This window comes from Anser anser (assembly GCF_964211835.1).
Source record: "Anser anser genome assembly, chromosome: 2".
NCBI classification, from domain to species: Eukaryota; Metazoa; Chordata; class Aves; order Anseriformes; family Anatidae; genus Anser; species Anser anser.
In genome coordinates this window covers 89936001-89961814 of record NC_139721.1, presented here as the reverse complement: position 1 = coordinate 89961814, position 25814 = coordinate 89936001, and the positions used below count along the sequence as shown (strand labels likewise).

General features: G+C 41.7%; 1 protein-coding gene across 13 annotated transcripts in view; it reads right to left on the bottom strand.

Moving 5' to 3' along the window:
- Positions 1-25814, bottom strand: part of FARS2 (phenylalanyl-tRNA synthetase 2, mitochondrial) — a 260594-nt gene that overhangs the window by 26789 nt on the left and 207991 nt on the right. The window contains exon 12 of one of the 13 annotated variants that reach the window (XM_083826149.1): positions 22986-23058. The exons of the other annotated variants lie outside the window; for them this stretch is intronic. Coding sequence (XP_083682275.1) covers positions 23001-23058 — 58 coding nt within the window. The 3' untranslated portion in view covers positions 22986-23000. Of the gene's footprint in view, positions 1-22985; positions 23059-25814 lie in introns of those variants that run through there. 13 annotated transcript variants of the gene reach the window in all.

Sequence of the window (25814 nt, the reverse complement as noted above, 5' to 3'; positions counted from 1 at the left end):
CAGTGACATCTCCCTGCAGAAATGGCTAAACAAACACAGGTGATGGATGTGTGGATTCAGTGAGGGAATATAGATCCTTAAAAAGGAAGAGATTACAGAGGAACTCTGCAGCTGTTAACAGAAAGAAGATGGAGACCACAATATCCCTGTGACATTTTAGCACAGTGGTCTCTGTGAAAAGGTGAAGACCCAGAGAGACAGTTTGGACAACCCAGCAAGATCGTATCAGCTGAATAGCACAAAGTAGATAAAGAGAGACACCTGCAGATCCCATTCCTCAAACCCACACACTTTTCATCCACAGGGTTTAATAAGTATAATGATGCCTGATACTATTGTGATTTTACTTTAGCATCCATATGAGGAAATCTTATCTCACCCTGCACTCATATAAACCTACCACAGAAGCTGAAGCATCAGTCCAAAGGATGAATTGTGTGGGATTTAACAGTTGCACGACAGTCAAAATACTTATAAGCATTTCTAAACTGGATTAGAGCTTTCTTATATTGCTAGCACATCTGCATAGCTGGGAACAAGCTTGGTCTCTTGGATTCCAAGAGAGCTTGGTTCTGATTTTATACATCCCACAACACATCACAGAAACTCCACAGGAATTAATGGAGTGAAAGCAATGTAAAAATCTGAATCAGTTTCTGCATTCACCTACAAAGCTTATGGTTAGAACCACACTGTGTTGGATCAATCTTCAGGTCTTCCTTCCTCTTCCTCTTTATTTCCCTTTCCCCTTTTCCCTTTTCCCTTTCCCCTTTCCCCTTCCCCCTTCCCCCTTCCTTTCCCCTTTCCCTTTCCCTTTCCCTTTCCCTTTCCCTTTCCCTTTCCCTTTCCCTTTCCCTTTCCCTTTCCCTTTCCCTTTCCCTTTCCCTTTCCCTTCCCTTTCCCTTTCCCTTTCCCTTTCCCTTTCTTTTCAAGCTGGAGCCTGTATCTATTTTTTCCCCAAATACCAGGTGAGCATTTCAGTAGCACATGGATGAGTCAATAAAACTGAGGTTTCATATTCAACAGCATCCTGTTTGCACAGATTCTTCTAACCTGTCTCCAAGTCCTTTTCCCTCCTTCTCAGATTTGCCCTACTGTACTCAACCAGCACATCTGTCTGACTGGCTGCATGTGTGATGAAGCACACCAGGGAGCTGATGTGGTTGAAAAATTACCAGTTAGGAAAAAAAAATAAAGACTTAGATTCCCAATCAGGTTCACTGAACAGCCACACCAGTCACTGTGCCAGCACAGTGCGGGGGGTGAGAACAGCATAAACCTTATGCTGGCAAGAGAAATGCATGTGGAAACAGAGGCTAAAATCACAAGTTGGCAATTCACTGAATTCACATAAGCACTAAAGCACATTCATGTAAAAAGATCATGTAAAAATATTATGTTCAAAATGAGACTCAGATGTAAGGGAAAGGAAAAAAGATATGTCTGGCTGTTCTCAAATGCTGCTGAGTTCAATCTCCTGACCTATTCCCACTGAAGGCAATGGAATGACATCTCTTTATGCCAACTGAGGATTTAGCTGACGTTTTACAAAACAAGAGGGATGGCTCCCTGGGTAGTAATGTTTTTAAAACTGATCAGCAGAAGCAGCCACTCGGATCCTCTTCTTAAAAATGATGATACACCACTTTGGTTAGGAAATGAAAGAATGTGTTCAAGACAGCATGAGAAGAGGTAAGCAAATACAGCTATGCCAGTGAACTTTGCAATAGTTCAAGCTCTTTTGCCACCACTTAAGTCTGAGATCAATGGTTTAAGCAGACCTTACAAGTATAGGGTCCTTCATAGGGCCTCTGCTCTAGCATGAGTTTCATTCTATGCAAGCAAAGTTCTCCTTTCTGGCAAACGTAATACAGGCCCTGCAAAGACGGAGCTCTGCCTGTAAGCTCACTCTTTCAGTATTTGATCAAACACAGCAGCGACGCTTAAGAGATTACTTCCATTAAAGATTAATCTGTTCATGACCGCTGCCTTTAACTACTCCCCTATATTGTGAGACAGCAGCCCAAGCTGACTGTTTGGCGTTCACATATTGAGAAGCAAGGCTGGATAGAAGTAGGGTGTGGGGATCGAGAGAAAGAAGTAATAACTATGAATCACTCCTTTGCTGATTGAAGGCATGGTTGCCTTTAATGAATAGTTACATGGAGGATGTGAGATAATCCAACTGGGACTGTTATGAAACCTAACTATGAGATACTTTGAGTAACGATCTATAAAGCTGCTAACTGGATTCAGTAAGTTGTTGAGTCATTACCATATAAGACTGGGTTGCTTGGAGTGGTATGTGAAATCCATATGGCTAGAGACATTGAATGTCTTGCTTTTGGTTAGAGAAGATGATGGAAATGAGCACACACATACGTGGATTTTCAAACATAAAAAATGAATAATAAAAAAGTAATCAGCTGTGGTTATATACCATCCATGCTAGCACTACTTTATCGTTTAACTTCTAGTTGAAGATGTCCTGTGATTGAGCATTAGCAGGCATGAAATTAGCATGGATTTTTAATGTTTTGGGAAAAAATACAGTAGGTTCACTGCACTGATGTATCTGCTGTGACATCAGCTCAAAGTAAAATGAGGACTAGGGTGGTGAAGGATGGAACTAGGACTAGAAGGATGGTGGGTACTACATATAAATCACTGATCTTTCACCTCTTAGAACATTTTCACATTCAAACTGAGATGCTAAATGAGCTGAGCGCTTAATGCAAAAAAAGAACAGAAATTACAAAGCCACCACTATGGACATAATTCATTCCGGAGTAACTACTCCAGCAAAGACCAAGGGCTGAGCTAGTCAGACAACTCTATTATCTTTCACCTGAAGAAAGTGTGATTAGTGGAGGAAATGTCACATTTACACTTAAAAATTGTTTCAAAGACAACTTGTATCTTTTGGCACAACTCAGCCATCTTAAAAATATTGTGAGAGAGAGAGGCAGAGACAGCAAAGAGCACTCCTTTTTATGATTTCTCATCCTTGCATTAAGCCACGGCGTTTAGCCTGAATATTCAGGATCTCAGCACTTGGCACATCCCAGGCAGCAGCACTGTATTGCTCTCTGCTGATCCTTGGGGATGCAGCACCGGGTCTCCTGGATGTGCAGGCTTCCAGCACAGAGTCTGTGCAGCTCCTACTGCCCAGCACAGCATCAGCCTGCAGCACAGCACAGAGCAGCAGGACAAGGAGCAAGGAGGAACTGCATCTTCCTCACTCCCTCTGCTGCAAAGGGGGAGCCACGGCCTCTGCAGCTGCATTGTAACAGGTGGAAAGGAGGCGCAGGCAGTCAAACACAACTGGGGAGGAACAATTAGTAATAAATAAGTTTCTCTGGAGATTTTCCTCAAAGATGACCTTGGCAGCATTGCATATAAAATCAGTGTCTCTTCTGAAGATGTCCTTGAACACTCACCACAACAAGAATCAGAGCGTTACTCCCCCTTCTCCCAATTGCAGTGCTGCCTTGAGTTGTGCAACAGACATGACCATTACACATGGCAACTCTATTACCGTTATGGATTATGGGTTTTGTGCATTTTGTTTTGTTTTTAATGGCAACTACTCTCATTTTCAATCTTCTTTTTCTGTTCTTTCACTCTTTTCTTTCTACTTTCTTTTTGATTTGGCATTTGCTGCATTGAGCGGCAAATCCTGTACATGGAGCCAACTGAAGTTACTTGGTAAACACAAAGGAGCTGTAAAATCTGCCTGAAAGCTATTTTCAGCACAAAGGTACCATGCATGGTCAGCCTTACTCATTAACCCCCTAGAAACGCTGCACAAATCATAGAAACATAGGACAGACTTGGAGAGGATTCACAATTCCACCTCTCTGCTGAGTTTCCAGTTGACACTTCTCTTTCAGCTTCATACCATCTTTGACATGTCATCCATTTTACTTCCCAGCCCTTACAAGGGCCTCCATTGTAAATCTCAGACTGAATACCACAAAAGATTGACTCGATCTAGATGAACTCAATCCCTTCAGTACTGAAATTCTGATGGAAAACGATCACAACAGTTAAATTTGGCTTATAGCATAAAAAATCCCTGCACCACTGAGGAACAGACATCCCAGCTCCAAGTGTTGCATGGCTTGTAAAGGTCACCAACTAAAAGAATAAATGGACCAAGTTGAAATCATTGGCTTTCTCTTTTTTTTTTCTTTTTAATCAAGGAATGAACCAAACCTGTGTCTTAGGGAAAATGTACCCTGTCTAGTGTTGTAAACACACCTATAGACACATAGTATCTGTGATGTTCACTAGCTTTGCCTTTGCTACTCAGGACAAGCACACCTGCATGCTTTCTGCTTTCTCCAGAGACCACAAGCTAGGCAAACTTGGTTTTAAGTGGTAGAAAGCAACAGTAAAAGCAGGCTCAAGGAAGCAATGCACAGACAGAAAGAACTACCTGGTCTTTTGCTTGCAAGCAAGAAGAGTATCTCAAGAATTACAGACAATGCCAAAAATGAAATTTAAGTGTACTCACATACCGTGATGCTTGAATTACAGTGAATTACACAGCTTCCATCCATCAGTTGAACTGTGGAAACCAACCGTGTCCATGCTTCTAGCCATACCAGCAATACAGTAAAACCCATTAGCTTAAACCGCTCCCGTAAAAAATATTTAGGAATGCGCAAACTTCCAGCCTGTGTAGATGAGCAGAGGTGGCAATTCATTCAGCTATAAAAATGGGATCAATTCCAGTTACCTTATTTAGAGTTGCTTGGCCTGCCTAAACTAACGTGTTCATCTCTGTCAAACATCAGACACCTCTGACTATGGCAGGTATCAGAAGGGGAAGCAGGACTGGGGAGGACAGTGAGTGACAAGGACGTGCTGAATGTCATTAAATGAATCATTTAACATGTGAAGAGAAAAACAGGCACTTCACTTAGCCTTCCTAAGAAGCTCAGTTCAGTAGAAGCTCCCATCCAAAGAAAAGTTTTGAAATCCTTGGAGAATGCAATACACACATGTGACATACCTGGATGTTATGTACAGGACCATCTCTGTGCATATCAGTGGTCCTGCTCCAGGACTGCTGAACTTGTATGGGAGACAACATGGTATTTCCAGAGATAATCTGGCAGTGTGGAGTGGCAACATATGCCTGAGTAAAATTCCTACTACAAACCCTGGAAAATAAGGAGGGTAAAACCTTGTGTATTAATGCTTGACACATACCTGTCGAAGTAATATCATATCTGCTTAAGTCTCCTCTTCATTAGATATTTCAATAAGGAATAAAGAAGTCTATCATGAAACATCTGAGCAGGCTAAATGGGCTGTTTACCAGACAAGCAAGACTAGCAGTTGATCTGTCACCCTCAAATTTAACAGGTAAAATCAGCCTCTTTCTCTTCATCCATCACAGCTATGGTAGTGAGAGAGCACTAAGTTCAAACACATATATGATTAATCTAAACTGTAATCTTTGATGTGGTAATAGCTGCAAAGGTTGCCTGCAAAGTGGAAAGGCAGTAATCAACTATTTTTGTATGAAAAGGACAGTCTCCAATAGAAGGTAAAGGGCATCCATGTGACTTCTCTGCTAGACATCCCCCAAAACCATGGATTATTCTCTTCCTACATCTTCTCCCCCTTAGAAGAGCAGCAATGCTGTGTCTCAACAGCCCTGTCTCCAGCAGCGGTAGCAGCTGAAGCAGCCCTTGCTCGACTCACTCCTGCAGCAGCACTGCTCCTGCTTTGTGGCTACATAGCTGCTTGTGCACACAAGTGACACCAACCTGGCTGAAGGACCACATCTCTCTCTCTGATTTTTTGTTTTCAGCTAGATCAGCTCCCCAGTTTAGTTCATTGATTGGGATGCGGTAACACAGGGGACTGCATGAGTGCAAGAGTGAAGACTGGGAATGTTTAAATATCAAAAGAAGTTTTTGCCACAGCCTAAAACCACAATTCCAGGACCAAAACCAGAGAACCTGTTAGCTTAGCTCCTACTGCTCTGGGCTCTCAAAAGCAGCTGTCAATGCAAGATGTGGTATCTTCAGCGGGTACAGCCCAGTACCAGCACTTAAAAGTCTTCACCTGGGCTTTCTTAGGTTTAACTGAAAACATCCCTCATATCCCTCTGGCTAACTTCAGAGTGTCACTGAAATGTAAATGATACTGCTTGTTTGTAACCTATATGAGAATCAACAGATCAGTGAAATGGGTTCACTCTGCAATACATTCATTTTCATATTCCTCATAGTAGCAGAGATTCATGGAAGAGCAAGTAGAGGCTTGTGGGATTTTGCAAGTTTGTCTGGCTGAAGGCATAAGAGACTTTGGCTAATTTGTGTTTCCTTTCAGAAATGCAATAGCCACCAAACAATCACAAAATAGAGCCATGATTAAACAACTGTTTGCAGGCAAGCGTGGAGATGCCCACACGCAGTAAATCTGCCCTGCTTCTTGGGAAAGTTTGCAGCCCACTCCAAGTTCTGTACTGCTGTGTTAGACTGCTCCCTGTCCTCAAACTAGCTCATGTACAGGCTTTCTAAAAGCAATGCAAGCCTTTGATTTATACCTTCCATTTACATTTAGAAGACTTTTACAGAGACAACTGAGATTTTCCAAAGCCAGTCCTGCCATATTTATAAAGAGGACAAAGAACCCATAAACACTGGAATCGAATTTGGGGAAAACAACTACGTATCTTGGTTTAACGTTCATACTGGTAGATCTCTATACTGTAAAGCATGTGTAATTGGAAAGATGGAAATACAGTTCTAACTGAGGTACTCTCCTATGTTATTTAGTATATAAGCTCTATAATACAACTATATCTTGTTATATTCAACTGAGCAGTGCTCAAATAGAGTTCAGAAAGAAAAGTACTTCCAATATTTTTGTGTTAGCTGAAAATTGCCAATAATTTTTGTTGCAAAAACATTTTCCATGCACTTTGAATGTTCCTCTGAGACAAGAGCAAAAATACTTTGGCTGTGAAAATGATCCATTTTACAAGCATCGAACTATTTTTATACCCTACTCTTCAGTGTGCTCATGTATGTCTAGCTCAGTAATTTATTTGTGAAATTCCCTGAGGAGGGAAAGGTAGGTGGGAAGCAAAAAAAACCAAACCAAAACAGAAAAATGTATTGCTTAGAGAGAAAGCTACTAGCTGCTGAATTCTGACACCTCACACAACAAAAGCATCACCTTACTATTGGCACGGCTTTACTGAAGTCTAAGAGATGCTCAGTACTACCATGAAAAGCAGAACCAAAATCTGATGCTGAACATCCAGAACATGGATGGAGCAGGAGGCTACAGAAGTGCCACACTGTATTGGGTTTACATGTCAAGGACTTGGTGGGTTGGCTGCATGGGTGGCCTCTGTGAGCAGATCCCAAAAGCTGCCCCATGTCAGATCAGAGCCATCTCCAGCCGGCTCCAAAGGGTCCTGCAGCTGGCCACAGCCGAGCCACAAGTGACACTGGTTGGGCCTCTGGGAGATCAGACTTAGGAAAGGGAGAAAACTGCTGTGCTGTGCTACAGCTGGGAGAGAGGAGTGAGCACCAGCCCTGCAGACACCAAGGTCAGTGCAGCAGGAGGGCAGGAGGTGCTCCAGGCACCAGAGCCGAAGTTCCCCTGTGGCCTGTGGAGAGGCCCCTGGTGGAGCAGGCTGTCCCCCTGCAGCCCATGGGTCCCACATGGAGCAGATCTCCACGCTGCAGCCCGTGGAGGAGCCCCTGGTGGAGCAGGTGGATGTGGCCTGGAGGAGGCTGCGGCCCATGGAGAGCCCCCGCAGGAGCAGGCCCCGGGCCGGAGCTGCAGCCCGTGGAGAGGAGCCCACGCAGGAGCAGGGGGTCTGGGGGGAGCTGCCGCCCGTGGGGGACCCGTGCTGGAGCAGTTTGCTCCTGGGGGATGGGCCCCGTGGTACGGATCCATGTTGGAGCAGTTCTTGAAGAGCTGCTGCCTGTGGGCAGCCCCCACAGGATCAGTTCGGGGAAGGTGTTTTCAGTTTACTTTTAGTTTCTCACCATTCTAGTCCACTAGTGATAGGCGATAAATTGCATTAATCTCCCTGTGCTGAGTCTGTTTTTCCTGTGATGATAAGTGGCGAGCGATCTCCCCTGTCTTGATCTCAACCCTTGAGCCCTTTCCATTGTATTTTCTCCCCTTTTTTCTTTGAGAAGGGGGAGTGAGAGAGTGGTTGTGGTGGAGTTCAGCTGTGTAGCAGGGTAAAACCACCACACATATCTATCTATCCCTTAACATAAATCACTGTAAGATCACAGAGAAAATTCAGACAAGGTGTAAGTAGGAGGGCATGTTCACTGATTCCACTTGAGAGGAAAAGGAGCTGCTCCACAGCATTTAGAGGTGGAGGTAGGTAAACGGAGATGTGGGATGGCACAAAAGACGTTGCTTGAAGCATTCCCTGAAGCTGGTAAACAACCAGCTGCCTCAAGTCTTTTTTTGGAAGAAGATCCAAGAGGGATCTGCTTGTAGTCTTGGACCAGGGTCCTCCCCTATCCAACAGAACTCCCCAGAGCAACATTAGGAACTACGGGAAGCCTCTCTTTGCTGTCAGTGGAGGGATGACTGATAGACTTCAAAAGCTGGAAGCCCATCAGGCTTCGCTCCTTCTGTGAACCTCTTTTTCTTTTTGGTGTATTGAGAGAGCAGGCAGCATTCCTCCTCTTCCTTTATAGTGGGATAGCGCTGCAGGCAGTATCCTTTGTGATGAGGAATTAAATTTTTGAAAGGTGCAAAACTACTGCAGGATCAACAGCTTAAAGACAACTAATAATTCTCCTTTCTATCATCCAAAGTAACTTTTGTTTTGTTAATGAGAGACTTCTGCAACTACAACACTGTATCTAGATGTAAAACAAGCAAACTGTACTTCTGAACACTTGAATGACTCCAGGTACACCTATTATATGCACATGTGCCAAACATGGGTATTGTGGGACTTGTTAAGAATTCCTGCCTGCATAAGGTGTTTCCTGCAGCCCAGAAGGAAAATATTCTTTTAGTGCAATACAAGCCCAAACTCATATTTAAAGCAGGAACTGTTAATCCCAATTGGATGAAGCAGTAGATTTTCATTACATGGAGCACAGAGGAAGGAATTGTTTGTCAGACGTGTCTCTGGAAAATTTGCTTACAGGAACATGTCTGTGCCTGTAATTGAGGAAGGGTGTATTTTTGGGAAAAGGGTGTCCCCTGAAGGTTTCATACATCTGTTTTGATGAACTGCCCTGGAGATTTTCTATATTGGTTTTCCTGAAGAGGACACTGTGCAAAGCACTGCAAATTTTTCCTTTTTGCAAAGGCTGCTACCTCTACTGGAAAAAGACAAGCAATGAATGTACATTTTAATGTTACTCAAGACACAGTTTAGACCATTGTAGCAAGGAAGGCACAGAGACAGACGTTTCAGAAGCCCATACCCTCTTTATAAAGGCACAAAGCAAAATGAAAAATGGAAGAGCCATCCTCGTGATTTCTCTTGTAACAAAAACTGCAGCTCTTCTGTCAGTGCCTAACTGAACCAGGCACAAAAATGCCCAGATCAAAGCAAGCCGACTTGTTGTGAAAAGATGGGGAGAAGAAAAGTGTATCCATAGTGACTCAGCCAGTACTCAGACTCCAACTGACTTAACCATCTTCCTTCCACCTGTGAAACTGTCAAAATCTCAGTCCAGGATTTAAGCTTTGGCTTTCTGGAAACGTCAAGCCCAGAGTCCCTGCACCCACACAGTGTTGTGGGGATGCCTACAGGTCTCCTAACAGGAGTAAAAGCAACTTCTATTCATGCCCTCTTCACAGGAGATTCCTTCAGGCAAACAGTCAACGCCCTCCCATTCATCAGAGGCAGAGTTTAAATGCTTGCAAAAAGCACCATTTCACATTTTCTATCTCCCTCCTGAAACTAGCTCCCTAACAGGCTGTTTTACAATGCTCACTTTGTGAAGATTGTATCTTTTTATTTTAAAATATCACCAGGAAGACCTCCCCACTTAGTCGTGGAGACAGAGGGAAAATGGACTGTCAATGTACACTGAGCACCAGCAGGCTTTTAGTGCACAAAAGGATATAAAGTTTGGGCACAAACTTGTGGTGGTTGGTTCCTGCACTTCACCTCATTCATTTAAGCTAGTATGCATAAAGACATATCTACATAGACATGCAGCACTTGCTCACTTTTCATCCTGCCTGCCATCTATCCCAATGCTGTTTTATTGGCTCTAATGGCATAACCTCCCTACTTAGCCATGCAAGGAAACACACAGGCTATGAAATCGACTTTAACTGTCAGGATTCTCCTGCTAATTCATATAGTTTTTAATTCCATGCCCTTTAGGTCTATAATAAATATTACCCTTGATAAGTTGGAGCACGAATTAAGCTAATATTGAAAGAATCTGTCAGACTACTTATTTATTGTTCTAATTTTATGACTGCTTTGATGTCTGATCCTATCAGACATTGGCTAGATCTAAACAGAAATCACTAAATCACCCAATGCACTAATTCAATGGAAAAGCAGAAAAAGTAGTATATTAAGTATGTTACAAATGAAGTTGTTAAATCATTCATTACTCGCTGGTTTTGAAATGCTTTTTGTTGAGTAACTAATAAAATAAAAAGAATCTGTTATTGCAATCTATATTTTTTCAGGACATTTACTATGTCTATTTTGGACTTACCTTCTGCACAATAGAAGTATTCATTCATCAGCATTTACAAGTATTTTAAAGCTCACCTAACATTTTCCATGCTGCATGTCTTTGTGAAACACGTAGCTGAAGAAAAAATTATATTCATATTCAGGAAGGATTTACTTTGAGTGAGTGAGGGAATTTATTTTCACTGTGGACGCCCCACAAAAGAGTTTGGTCTGTGGCTTGTGATCATCTTTATCTCCGTCTAGGTTCACAAAGAGCTGAATGCATGTAGCAGCTCACAGGATCAGACCCAGAGCTGGACCTGGTAAACTGTTATGCAGGCTCACTTCATTAGGACTTAATGTAGTAAAAATCCCTGATATTTTCATCTGTAGATCAAAAATGTCAGTCACCTAGAGGAAAATATTCTTTGCAAAGATGCAGTTGTGCCAATTCAAACAGGTTTATTGAATTCAATTACAGATGATATTTCTGATTATCTCGTTCATCATCCTAACAACCCAGCAAGGAGCAAAGGGATAAGGAAGGAAAATATATATGGCTGCAGGTTGTATTTTAAATGCTCAGCTGTTATAGCCATTGATGTAACGAATGTCTTTTTGATGAGGTCAGTGTTTATGAAAACTCTGTAGTCACATTTATATGGTAGTCAACACTGAATTGCATCAGAATCATTTAAGCTTTACGGTGATTAGTCTTTTCTCTTGAACATTTTCATGACACTGAAAAAACACCATATTAATACACCTCATAAAGAAGGAAAAAAAAACTTCAAAATGCTAGAGCTTTTTTCGTAACTCTCTTTTTGATGCCTGACACAGAAACAGTGGCAAATCCTTGTTCCAGTTGGACCAAGGGGAACCCCCAACAGGAGACTCAACTTTCATCTTTAAAGAAGAAAAAAAAAAAGGGGGGGAAAGGCACCTAGAAACTTTATCTTTGTAATCAAATGAGGAAAACTATTCTGTGATCTATTAATACCTCTGTCCTCCTGGAGAGAGGATTAAAAAAGTTTTTGAAGATGTTTCAAAACTTCTCTTTTTGCTGTTGCACTAGGGATCATGCGCTCCAACTTCACTGGCAGCCCCTCCGGGGAAAAAAGGAAAGCTCATCTTACCATGTCCTTGATGGCATGCTGCTCTCAGAAGGAAGGGACAGCACAGGATTCCAGTCTAAAAATACATACCCAGATTTTCTCCTTTCCAGATAATACTGGCACATACACTTTCAAAAAGTAACTTAACTGTGGGAGAATCCTTTCACTGGGAAGTGCCCTGCAGTGAAGACACTATGATGCTTTTTATGACTGCAGGACAGAACATGACAGGGGTTAAACGGCACAGATAATCTCCGCTGTATTAACAGCCTTTACAGAACCCAGTGAAGAAGCATCAACATCACTAACCGCAGCAGCGGTCCCTGTCGGCCTCAGGGCAACGTCAGAGGAGAGGAGGTACCACTGAAGATGAGGCAGCTGCAGCAGTGAGGTTTGGGAACTCCCAATTTAAAACACTGTTGATGTATCTCTAGTTTACATTAACTCCTGCCTGAGGTCTGAACAACTCAAGCTGCTCACGTGCCCTGTGCTCAAGTCCCCTGACCATCTTGGTAGCCTTATACAGGACTTGCCTTGTCAACATCTTTCTTGTAATGTTAGAAATCAAAGTATTTTTATTCTAAACAACCTGCCATCCTGTGAAAAGATACTTCAGGTTGAAAACAAAACAAAACAAAACAAAAAAACACAAACAAACTGCTTTTCATTTCCGCAGAAGATACTTCCGTACTTAAAAACACTGTTTGGCCTTTATATGGGATTCCATTCTTTTCTGCTGCAGTGGGGTTTCTTCAGGCCCTTACTCCAAATTTAGAATAGCATGGCAGCTGTGGCTGTGTTTCCTTCAATTTATATCTTCACACTGATTTTCACATTGCATTAATCTTCGGTTCCATATCACCTTAACTATGCAGCAAAATTTCACCACTGTAGTTTGCTATTTCTGCAACTGCTACTCATCTAACAGATGTTATTTCAGCATAAAAACAGCTTCTTCAGGAACAACCTCTATGTAGCTAGTGTCCTGGGTAATTTGATTGACTACCATGGGGGTACCCAAAGAAAAATCTGAGTTAAATATCAAACAAGAATTGTGTGCTTTTTTGATCTGGAGGTAGTAATCTGCAAGTGAGTTAAAAAAATAGTTTTTCATTATCCCACAGAAAAAAAAACCTCAAATAACAAGAGGTGAAATACGGGGACTGAAGACTGATCAACTTACAGTAACAGAAGGATTAGTGCTGTAATGCGGATCAACAGCTCTCTGATCTTTTTGAGCATCCAATGCCAGTTCATTGAGACAGCAGTCCCATGCCCAGCAAACAACAATTCTCCAATAACAAGTCAATGGAGGAAGACTCTTCTCATCCATTAAGGCTGAGTGGATGTGCTGAAGTAGAAAGATTTCATTCACACCACTCAATATATTAGTTTAGTCTTCCCACAAACCCACTGGAGACTTTTTGCTCAAGAGAAGATTGTGTCAGTGATTATTTATGCACTTTCGTCATAAAAGATTTCTTTTTTAACTCTTTTGAATGTGGTGCCTTCTAAGTGCATTGGATGTTCTTGTTATATCTGCAGATCAGTAAGTACAAGCATGCAGCCAGCCTTCTCTGCACTATTCATTATTTTTACATTCTTCTATCATGTCACCTGTCATTTGTTTCCTCCCTATCCTAAGCAGTTCTAATATATTTCATTCATCCTCACATCTCGTACATTTTCACATCTCAGACAACTTGTGCTGCCTGGGTATTTTTTCCTGATGTTTGTCAAGATGCAAAAACCAGATTTGAACACACCTTCTCATGGAGGGGACAGGCCCACAATTTATATAATAGCATCACAATATTTACAGCCAAAACCAACCATGTTTCATGCCAACTCAATACTTCATTTCATTCAAAGAGAAAAAGGAACAATCAAATGGATAGGAAATTAAATCAAAGTGTGGGATATATGACTTCAGCTGAGCAATAGTCCTCCTTAAAGACTGCAAGTACATTGAAAAGACTACTATCTCCTGCAACAGAACTACCTACACATACAAGCATTTGCAGTGTTATGCAGCACCCATTTTTATGTCAGTCATAAAATTATACTAATCCTACTTCCTAGGTCATCAACAATGATTTGTTCCTGAAGTTAACTCTGTATATTTAGAATTCATTAGCATCTGCAAGAATTACAAAATATTCCTTTCTGACATGCATTGTTTCGCTTTAGCCATGTTTCCCAATATATTTTATTGCCGCCATTGTTCTTCCCTGCAACAAGTTTAGTTCATTCTAGAATAAGGTTTAAGGACTTGACGGTTGCAGGGGAGCTGAATTTCACAGGAGATTATATAGTCTCATTATCAGCACAGTCACTTTATTCAGTCTGAGACTCCTTCAGAAATCCTGGCAACTTGCTGTAATTCAAAGGCTCATATTGCTCCAAACTCTTTCCTTCTCAAACACGTTTAATCTTTATTACCTCTCCCTGAACTACTGTTTGCAGGTCTGAGAGATGGCACATCCACACTACAGACAGCGGAATAATGCAGAGCTAGGCTTGGAACAGAAGCAATCCAGCTGCAACAGCAGCGTCTTATGCAGGACAATTTACCCTAATTCTTCATAGGTAGATCAACCTACACATACCACAATTTTTGGTGACTAGGCTATTTCCAGAACAAGGGGACTCGTTTAGAATTGGCTAAGGTGCCTGCTCAGAAGCCAATTGAACTGGATCTCCCATGAACAAATCAGTTAGCTCTTCTAATATCCAAGGCATCCTTAATGTCTCGTTGCTTTGATGGCTTACAAAACTTCAGTGGGTTTTCATACTTTCCTCAGTCTTACTAGCACTACTTGTATGTATTCACTCATTCTTCAAGGCCCTTGTCATACTCTCCCTGCTGTCAGCAGACGTCATATGTGAAACATCAATCTGGGGTAAGGAAATTGCTCAGACTTGTGATGGTTCTGGCTCTCACAGCTCTCTCCCCTGAGACAAATGGCACGTATGAAGACATGGGCATCCAAGAAATCCAGACCCTTGCAATGGGCTGATATCAGAGGTGAGTTCAGAAATGGTGACTCTCCTGCAGCCCAGTGCCCTCGGCAGCATGGCCTGCTGCAGTTGGGTTGCCTTGAAGGAAAAAACCAGCTCATCAGATGCTCACTGAGCATCCTCCAAGCCCGTGACCAGCAACAGAGAGCCACAGGGAGAGGCAACATTCATTAATGCAGCGGCTATGATTTCCATTGGTCCCAAGGAAATTTTGCACAGGAAATTTTTATTGCTATTTGTAGTAGCCAGTGTGGCTCAGCCTCTTGTATAAAAGCAAGAGGGACTGTGCTTTTGAAGACAATACATGACACCTCTTCAGGTAAATTTTAAAAATGAACCAAGCTGGCACCTGCAGGCCAAACTCTGCAGTTTCTTCGAAATTCAGGAAAACTGAAGTGTGCCACACAGAGCTGCTGTAATTCCCCAGGCTGGCACTTAGTCATCAGTCAAAGCTACTCTCACAGCACAGAAGTAGATTTCTTTCCCCTCCATTGCTTTTTAATGTTATTGAAATAAAAATAGATGGAACTGTGATTTGTCACATCTGATGCTGAGTCCTTATCTAAGCACTAAACTTTGGCTTCCCTCTCTTCAGAAGATGTGCCTTCTATAAAGATACACTACATCTGTGCGGGAGCTTTCTCCATAATTCAAGCAGAAGCCAGTAGTTGTTACAGCCTGCTCAACACACACTGACCTACTTCATGTCACAACGAAAGGTTCATTCATACCCTGTATTTGCTGTATCAAAGAGCTTCAGACACTTTTGCTAACAGCAACAATTGTTTTGAGCAAGTCACTTTTTCTTCCACGGTTATACATTTTAGCTTAATAAATTATCCTCCTGTCAAAACTTTTACACTGCAAGGGAGACACTAGGGGACACAACCAGGTGCAATGCTCAAAAACCTTTGTGATCCTTCCAGCACTATCTTGCTTGTCCCACAAGGTATGCAGGCTTTATTACATGCAACAAGCAACATGATAGGTTTTGCTGGAAAAATATATATAACAGGGCCAGGTTCTGGAGATGCTGAAAATGGGTACAGCTTTCAGGAGGACCTCTGTGAGCTCAGGAACACCAGGCCTGCTTTCAAGGCCCAGATGTACAGAAATGTGTGAGTGCCTGCCTCTGGCTGATTTCAGAAGCACAAATACCTTCACTGATCCAAGATGAGGACAAGTAACTTTGGAAAATTTCACTCAGTGTTTAAAATGTAATAACTCCATGACAACATCATTTGCTTCTACGCAAGTAAAATACACAGTCCAGTTACCTACACTGAAGCTGTTCAAAATCAGTACATCAAACAGAAAAATCACTGAGCTTAGATGCTATTACTAACTCAAAATCTTGAGGAATTCTGCAGTGGAAAAAAAAAGTCTTGGCAACTTTTTCAGAAATTCAAATAACGTTTTGAGAAAATATCATTTTTATGTTCATGTGGGAATCATAAAAATAAACAAATATTTAAATAAAGCTTTGGCTTATAAATAAATTAAATTTAAATCAATAAAAAATATTTAGGGATCATCAATATATAAATAAAACCCTGATACTTAGGTTTCAGTAGAAATTTGCTCTAAGCTTTTTTGGTTTCCTTCGTTGCACAAGACCCAGGAGATGTGGATCCATGTGAATGGGAACAAGCTTTACATGACTCCCCATGATCTGAAAACACCATGTTTTATTCAGCTGTAATAAATGCTGGCAATATTAATATTCTGCCTTGTAGATACATTTACAATACTGTAAGGATTTTATGAAATCTTACCACTTTTACCTAACCGATGATGCTGAACATTCTGTCTCAAAAATGTATTACTTTGGATTTCTTGAGCCTCTCACATAGTCAATGACCCTTTCCTCCCCTTTGTTGCCAGTTCAATCTGTGAATTTAATTTGCACTAGCTACTACACTGACACACTACATTTTAACTTCACAGGTATGTGTAACTAGTTATCAGTTGGAGGTATTCCGCCATACATTTGCATGAAAGCATTCAGTAAAATGTTAAAAACTTTCAAGAAAGAAACTGAGCCAACAGTGGCTTTTCCTCTGTACAACCTAAGAAATTACAATTTGGCCAGTACCTATTAAAAGGCCATTCAGTACCTATTAAAAGACCATGTTGAAAATTGAAAGAACAATATTCTGAAAAAAACACCCCCATTACAAGCAGCGCCTGTAAACATTGTAGAAAACCAGACTACTCAATTTGTATGTGGTTCGTTTTGTTTATTACTTTTAACAGCAGCTGTCTGCCTGTTCTCCTTTTTCTCAAGGATGCATCAGCCTACCCTAGCTTGGTCTTTGTGAAGCCCAAACCATGAACTTCTTTTAATTACATTCCTGCTTCTAATACTATAGATTTCTTTGCATCTTAGTTTCTATTTGAACTAGTTGCTTACAGCTGCACAGCTTCACAGATTTCTGCTTCTGGACGCTACCAGGGCAGATTTTTGCTCCCTGGGAGCTGACCTCTGCTTGGTGCCAATGAAGTGGGCTGAGATTTCTTTCAGCCACAGCTCCATTCTGTCCATTCTGCCCCTTCAAAAGAAGAATTTCTGCCACACAACTGAAACCTGGGTGCAGCAGATCTATCTGTTTTTAATGGTGCTATTTGCTCTGTCTTACAGTTTGGTCTCACCTGTTACCTAGAAAGTTTGTCTCACGACTTTTCATTACAGTGGGAAACACCCTTTTTACTCAGCCTGACAACAGTGATACCCTCTGCAAAAGAAGGCATCCTGAGGTACAACAGAGCAGCCAGAGGCAGTCAGGAGGGTCTGCAATCCAAATGAAAGAAAACCACAATTACTGCAATGATCTCTTGCCCCTCACAGCAAAACCCAACCTCCAGAGCTGTTCCAATGGTTGGTGGACTGCTGAGGTGATGCTGTGTGTCAAACTTCTGCTCCTAAGCATGGACATTTAAAAAAATCACATTCCTCTCTCAAAGTTAATAAAAAAATAAATGCTGGCCCAAAAGATAAAACTGATGTCTGCACGTGGTAGAAATTTGTATGTACCCTTTATCTTTCCATGTGATGTAGGCAGGGGAATATCCAACTCTTTTTAAATGCCTCCTCCAACAGTCGCCTGTTGACTTTGTGTTTGACATGCCTGCCTTGCCTCTGCCCAGTCCTGATCTAGAGAATAATCCACTTCATGTGTCGCATCATGATGCTTGGTGCTTCCATGAACTGCCAGTGACTGATCAGAGAGGAAAAGAAACAGAAACAAGGAGCTCCTGTCAAAGACAGGTTCTTCAGGTGTGTTCCTGCAGGACAGACTGTGCACACACACTTGTACAGTAACAGGTAACTGTTACAGGTAACTTTCATAGACTCACAGAATCACAGAATGGTTTGGGTTGGAAGGGATCTTAATGATCACCTGGTTCCAACCCCCTGCCATGGGCAGGGACACCTCCCACGAGACCAGGCTGCCCAAAGCCCCACCCAGCCTGGCCCTGAACACCTCCAGGGATGGGGCATCCACAGCTTCTCTGGGCAGCCTGTTCAACTGCCTCACTACCCTCATAGTACAGAACTTCTTCCTTATATCTAATCTAAATGTACCCTCTTTTAGTTTAACACTAACCCTTGTCCTATCACTACACTCCCTGACAAAGAGTCCCTCCCCAGCTTTCCTGTAGGCCTCCTATGAGGTCTCCCCAGGGCCTTCTGTTCTATAAGCTGAACGACCCCAACTCTCTCAGCCTGTCTTCATAGGAGAGGTGCTCCAGCCCTTTGATCATCCTCGTGGCCCTCCTCTGGACTCACTCTATCTAATAGGTCCATGTCCCTCTGCTGGGGGACCCAGAGCTGAACACAGGGCTCCAGGTGGGGTAAAACGAGTGCCAAGTACAGGGGGAGAATCACCTCCCTCACTCTGCTGGCCACAGTTCTCTTGGTGCAGCCCAGGATACGGCTGGCTTTCTGGGCTGCAAGCGCACATTGCTGGCTCATGTTGAGCTTCTCATTCACCAACACGCCCAGGTCCTTCTCAGGGCTTCTCTCAATACATTCTACATCCAGCCTGTATTTGTGCTTGGGATTGCCACGAACCAAGTGCAGGACCTTGCACTAGGCGTTGTTGAACCTCATGAGGTTTGCACAGGCCCACCTCTCAGGCCTGTCCAGATCCCTCTGGATGGCATCCCTTCCCTCCAGCCTGTCGACCACACCACACAGCTTGGTGATGATGTCAAACTTACTAAGGGTGCACTCGATCTCATCCTTGATGATAGTGTGATATGAAGTCTTTGTCCACATACAGTTGATATGCAGAGCCTGAGCCTGGTGTGTTCCCACAGGAGCACAGGGAGAACATTCAACTCCCTGAGAATGAATAGCTCAACAAATGAGTTATTAAGAACTTAACTACACAAGTCCCAAGAGAAAGTCACTGCAGCCTTTTAAAAATGGATTTGAAATTGCTCCTTTATACAGAAAATACACTAAGTGACAATATTGCAGGACCTCCCTGGATTAAGAGAACATTTTTGTGAGCCATTGGGAAGTTTCTGTTCCTGGAAGCCTGAGACAGCACTACTAAAAGAAGAATACAGTCTGCCCTTAGGGGAAAGGGTCAAACTTTGACCAACACCCTCTGAAATAATCCATAATAATGACTGTAATAAGCAACAGGAGCCAGATCAACTTCCCTTGTTCTGGAAGGGGTGCTTGCTGGCCAGGCCAATCCACTTGGGATTACTGCTGGATGTCAGCCTTGGGAGATGCTGGACATATCAGAGCTGAGAGTTCAGGATGCCAAATACATATTGTACTGCCTGGTCCCTGGCATATCGCTTGAAATGCAGATAACCCCAAAGATACACAAAAACCCAGCCCACTCCTTTAAAGATGGCATTTTTGTAGAAATAGAATGAAAACACCTACATTACGCATGCTGCTTCTCTGCAGTCACAGTTTTCCGGGAGAATGTATCATTCACATACAGGTGCTGTACTTATTTTTCCATCTACTTTCTCTTTTACCTCAAAATAGGTCTGCTTGAAAATGGTTTGCTTACAGGAACACCTAATTACATTCTGCCACTACACTGGGGACCAAGAATAGCACTCTCTGTGCACTGGACTTCATGCCTTCTGTTGTTGCTGTTAATGCCTTCCTCTCTTGGACAACCCACTTCTGGGACTCAAGGATCATCTAGGGGATTGCTTTGCTTTTGGAGTGGCTCTGGCTGTGACGAGCTTCTGTATCCTTCAACAGCTTCCCCAACAAGACACCTGGGTCCCCTGGAAAAGTTCTTTCTCTGTCTATTTTAAATAATACAAATTGAAGATTGCAGTGTCCTGTAGTGTATTTTTCAGGAACAATGTGCAGACATTTCCAGCAAGTGCTCTTAATGGAAGCTTCTTTGCCAAGTATTGCCTTCTTCCCTAGTTGTGGTTTTGCAAAAGCACATTTGTTCTCAATGAGGAACAGCAGAGCAGAACTTTCTGTCCTGCAATTGTCACCGTACCCCAGAAGATGAACTACAAGGGCTTCTTTTTTTCCCTGTAGGTTCTACACATGTGGATACTCAGTTCCTAGGTTATATCCACCAGTCAGGATGGTAAGGCACAGTGAAATTCAAATCAAACTCATCAAAAGTAGACATAGCAAATAGAAATATTGGGCCAAAGAGTTTTAAGTGCAGTTGAATCACTGGAAGAAAAAAAAAAAAAACAGAACAAAACAAAACAAAACAAAACAAAAAACAACAACAACAAGAGCGAGATGGAGCAAGGGACAGAGGGGTTAAAACTGTGAGATGATCAGAGAATAGGAAGCAGAAAAAAGTGAAGATCTCAAGCCATCTTCCAGAGCAGACTTTAAAATGGCCTGCACTACAAAACAAAAGATATGCCATTTATTTATTTACCCAACTCATATTGATTTGGAAAACTAGCAAAAATATTGCAAAATAAAAACAGAATTAGAAAAGCCTATATTTTGATTAGTTTGTGCTTCCATAATTTGCAGAAGTGCATTGACATTATGTGTGATGAGACTCAACGAACAAAATTAATGTAACATGGCTACTACTCAACATTTCCATAAAATTTTTGCCTTCACACTGCTTTGCGATATAAACTTAATAAATTAATCTCCATAAGGTAAGCAAATCTGATTATCCCTGTTTCACAGATGAGTTAACTGAGGCTTGGCAGAAGTTATGTCACCCAAAGTACTGGAGCAGAGTTGAGGGGAAAGAATAGCAATTAGTATAGTAATTCAGGGCCACAGAGACCTTGCTATTCCTTCTGGCCAATTATTGTGCAGGACTTCCTCATTCATACTGCAGTGTAAAATTTAGAGAGATCTGCCTGTCATTTAGCATTACCATGTTCCCTCAAAGCATTATCAATAAACAAACACACATGCAATCTGACTGAAGAACCTGGGTTCTGCTGCAACAACCCACACACCAGAATCTGAAACTCTCCAGCTTAGTCTGCCAAATTAACCTGGACAGAGGAAGAGGTCTCCTGGCCTGCTCTAGCCCATGGAAATCTAAAATTAAATTTTGGCAGTCCCCAAAAAACATAGAAAGGAACAGTTCTTAGAGGAGAAGTGAAATAATACCAGCAGCAACCGATATTCTGCAGACCTTCCTCCCATCAGACATCGCAATGGGTTGTGCCTTCCTTCACTGCAGGCATTCACGTGTTCCCCTCTCACTACTTGAGTTTCCCACTGAAAAGTGTGTTTGAAACGACGACAGCTGCTTTGCTGATCTTCCACCCAGCCTCTGAGGAGTCACCACTTTCTGTTTTCATGAAGGTGTTTCAGTTTTCCCTGAAAGATTTATTTTGCTAATGGCATTTATTTAGACTGAATATCATGTCACATTAGTTCAGTGGAAAGGGGAAAGGGATTTGTCTTAGCAATGGCATTTTCTGTTTGGCTAGAACAACTGTCAAGGGGAAGATCCATCCAAAGAGAAAAAGGGGAGTCTTTCTGGCAGGCCCTGAAACACCTAAACAAGTAGTAACTTAGAGGGACTACTCCCCATCCAAATTTACATGTCCTGATTTGCACGTTTTTCTATAGGAACTAAAATTCTCTACAAGCCTTCAGGTTACGAAAATGTCTGTGACTATCATATTAGTTCAAAAATGTGACAGAAGTGCCACTCAGAAAGAAAAACAACAAAAGAACAAGGAATAGGGTTTGCGAACAAGCGTGGCATAGACAAATACATCCTTAGTGCACCTTGTAAAACTGGCTTGTCTGCTGGCTGTACAACACAAACCATAGCACGTGGACAGTCAAGTAAGAACACAAATACCTGGAGTATCATCATTCAGAAAAGCAAACAGGAAATAACAATGTGGTCCTATTGCTTTGCTGTCCTCTTTCTCCCTCCTAAAATTTATTGCATTGGGTTATAGCAACACCTCTTTCAGCTGCTGCACTGGAGGGAGGGAAAATTTGTGTTGCACAACAGAGCAGTAAAGGTGGCTTCCAAGAACACAAGAACACTGAGTCATTTGTTTTGCCTAGATTTATCTCTACTCATGTCCCAGGTGATCTGCTTTTGTGACATATTAAGGGTAGTTGCATGAGACTGGGGCTTTACCTGTGCCCCAGAGGGAGAAAATGGAAAGAAGTAGCTCCAAAGCCTTCCTTCACTTGAAAGATCCCTACTTCAGATAGAAGAGGTGATTTACTGGATAGTTGGTAGAATGTGGAGACAGAGGACTGAAGTATTTGCACATGCAACAGGGATAAAATACCACTATTAAGCCTAAGTTTACTTCACCCAATCTCTTCTCTCTTTAGATATGATTGCTGACATTAGCACAAAACAGTATCATCTATTTGACAAAGACCATGTCTTCGGCCATGAAAACTGACTGGAATGGTCTTAAATGGAGAAAAAAGTAGAATGTTACTGGAGAAATGCCAGTGGAGAGCTACAATTGCTTATGCACTTAATGCATACATCCAAACAACTATACATTATCGTAGGGCAGGCAACAGCCAATGCAATTTTTGAACATATTAAAATCTATACTAGCAGCTTAGCAGTAGCCTGAAATCATGGTATATAATATGTGTTATGAAATTCCCTTTTAATATTCTCAATATGAAAAAGTCAAAACTGAGAAGTTGTATTAATGATACAGTGGAATATGGACAGGCTGGGCCACTTACCGCACACTTGCAGCAAAGTTCACTACAAAAGAGAGCTAGCTTCATCACAGCTCGAAGTGAGCAAATATAAAAGTCTGGGACTAGGAAAGAGATGGAAAGAGAACAGATTAGATCAACTAGCCCCATGGGAGAGAGCTTACCTCAAAATATCTTATTTGCTGGAAGCACTCTGATCTGGAAAGAAACTGTTCCACTAAGACCTAGGAGACCAGACCACTGCTCACACAATGGACTGCTGAAAAGAACTTATCCATTGACCTTAGGTCAAACATCTTAATAAAGAAGCAAAGGCAGACTCTGAGTCTAGAGCTGATATTCAGTCACATGTTACTGCGAAAGGGGTTTAAGAAGACATTTTGCTTGTCTGCTATATTTTGGTTTCATTTCAGACAGAGATTGGTCCAAATCAGTGAACCAGGCTTTCCTAAAGGAACTAACTGGTCTTTACATGTCAGGCCAGTCCACTTACTCCTTTATCTTTCTGCAGACTTTGGAATTTGCACAGTTGTTTTTTTCAGAGCATGACAGATTTTAGTTCAAGCTAATCTCTAGGGCATCTCTTTTGTTCTTCTAGAGTCTCCAATAACAGTTAGCAGCCTTGTTTATTTACTTCTTTTTATTTTTCTCTGTCCCCCAAAGCCAAAAGCAGTTCCCATATGATTAGCTGAGAGGCACAACTGCTCCTCAAAATGTTGGGAAAAGGATGGTTTTGGTTTGATGAAAGATGAAGCAAAAAAAGATTTTAAGCTTTCCTGTTAGAATAAACATTTCTTGAGGAGCTTATGGCATGAAGAACAGCATTTCAAATGTTTATTCACAAACTGCAGGAATTTTTAACATGTTCAAAATCAATTTATTACTTAAAGTTATAGCAAGTAAAAAATGCCTTAAGTGAACTGAAAACATCTCAAAACAGCTTGCTCTTCTCTTTGTCCTAAAATAAACTTACCCTGTAGCACACTAGTAGGTTGGAAAGGTGCTGCCAGATGACTTAAAAAGAAAACAAACTCAAAACAGTGCTTAGTGCTTTTTTGAATCTTTTGATTCAGACAACAGACATCACCTGATACGAGATACATTCAAAGTGCAGTGCAATCTAAGTAATTAACCCTCAGAATGTGAGACAGGTAAGTAGTATCATACTACTGATAGACAGGTTAACACTAAATCCTGGAACTACCTCAGTCCTTCAAATGGCATCCTGGGCCTTTCTGGTCACATCTTCAAGGCTTCAAAATCAAATGTTCTCCATTTTAAAAGTAAAAAAAATATTTGATTTTGTGTTTTGCTTTAAAAGCAGCTCTAGAATCTCACTGTGGGCTTTGAAACAGAGGGAACTGCTTTCTTCTATTTGTACATCTGTACTGCTAATCAAAGGTATGTAAGTCCTAACATTTGCCTTGCTACCTTGTTTTCAGAATATACTTTTAGCACAACTTGACCCATACAACTTCTGGTACATAGCAGTCTTGAACACCAGGCCACTTCACACACAAGCATGAAACTGAACTTATCAGGATCATTTCTGAAGTCTGAAAATTGTAACAGTTTATTGTAGACAAGAATATTGCGTCAGGCAATTACCAGATGAGTGTTTCTTCTTTTAACTCACAATGGTTTTTTTCACTCCCTTCAGGCAAAGTGTTAAAGTGCTGCTCTGCTCCTACCACCAACTCTGAAGTGACACTGCAGGATTCCAGTTTTGATTCCATCATTTATTAACTTGTCGGTTTTCAAGGAAAGACATTTTGCTAAATGCCAGACTCCTCCTGGAGCCTCTAACATTTGTGTTGTCTTTTCACACATCTTTCCCAACAATCCTGCCACTAGAAGATGGTAGTGCTGACAGTGCACAAAGAAACAGACTCCAGCCCATCTTCCGACAGTTGTGCCACCTCTGCAGCACTTCCACATTAATACTAAATTCACTGGATCATCAAGCCTGGGCCAGTCCCCTGGTGAGGCAAATATTGTTATCAGATAGCTCACAAATACCAAGCCAGGACAGGGGAAGAGATGCAGAAGTGGCTGAGGGAGTACATTCTGCTCTGTAATTGAGCATAAAATTGGCCACCCACCTCTAAAGCAGTAAATTCTGCAGAAAAGATGTGGTATCACTACTTGGACTGCAGGGAAGGGAGGACAAAGCCAAGAAGTCCGTTCAGTAGGAACAGCTGCAGAAGATGCTAAAACAGGGGGGCCCTTTGGGAATTCAGAAATTTTCTGCAGCTGTGGTTGGACCATCTCACCCTGAACTTGGCTCCTAGCTCTTCACTCTGTGCTCTCTTCACCTCAACTTTCCTCTTCCTCAGAGCACTTCAGCACAGGCTGAAGTTCCTTCACATTCTCACATTACCATGACCTACTGTGTGTCACACAGCCTCCTTCATAGCTATTACCAACAATCAATTTCAATATGGTCCATCAGATCTTTGAGGCAGTTGATTCAGATCATGGGCCCAGTTTATCTACTCTCTGTTCAGCCTTTATGTTGGTCTAAAAAGACATCTCTTTAAAACAAACGAAAACACTATTATTGATCTTTTGCATTACAAAACCTGAACTTGCAGCTAAATTGAATGTCATAATTTAGTTTCAGGAAGAATTTCCCACATGGCAAAAAAAACAAGCTGAGTGTTTCAACACAGACAGTGATTATTATTAAAAAAAAAAAAAAGCAGCAACCACATTCATTCCAATTTAGACTTGGCAAACATGGCCAGAAAGATTTATGTGGATCTACATATGTAGACAAATGCATATTTTCTTCTTTGGCCTCCATCCTCTTGCATGTAGTATTTGCTCTGGGATTTAATGAATCTCTGCTTTCCATACA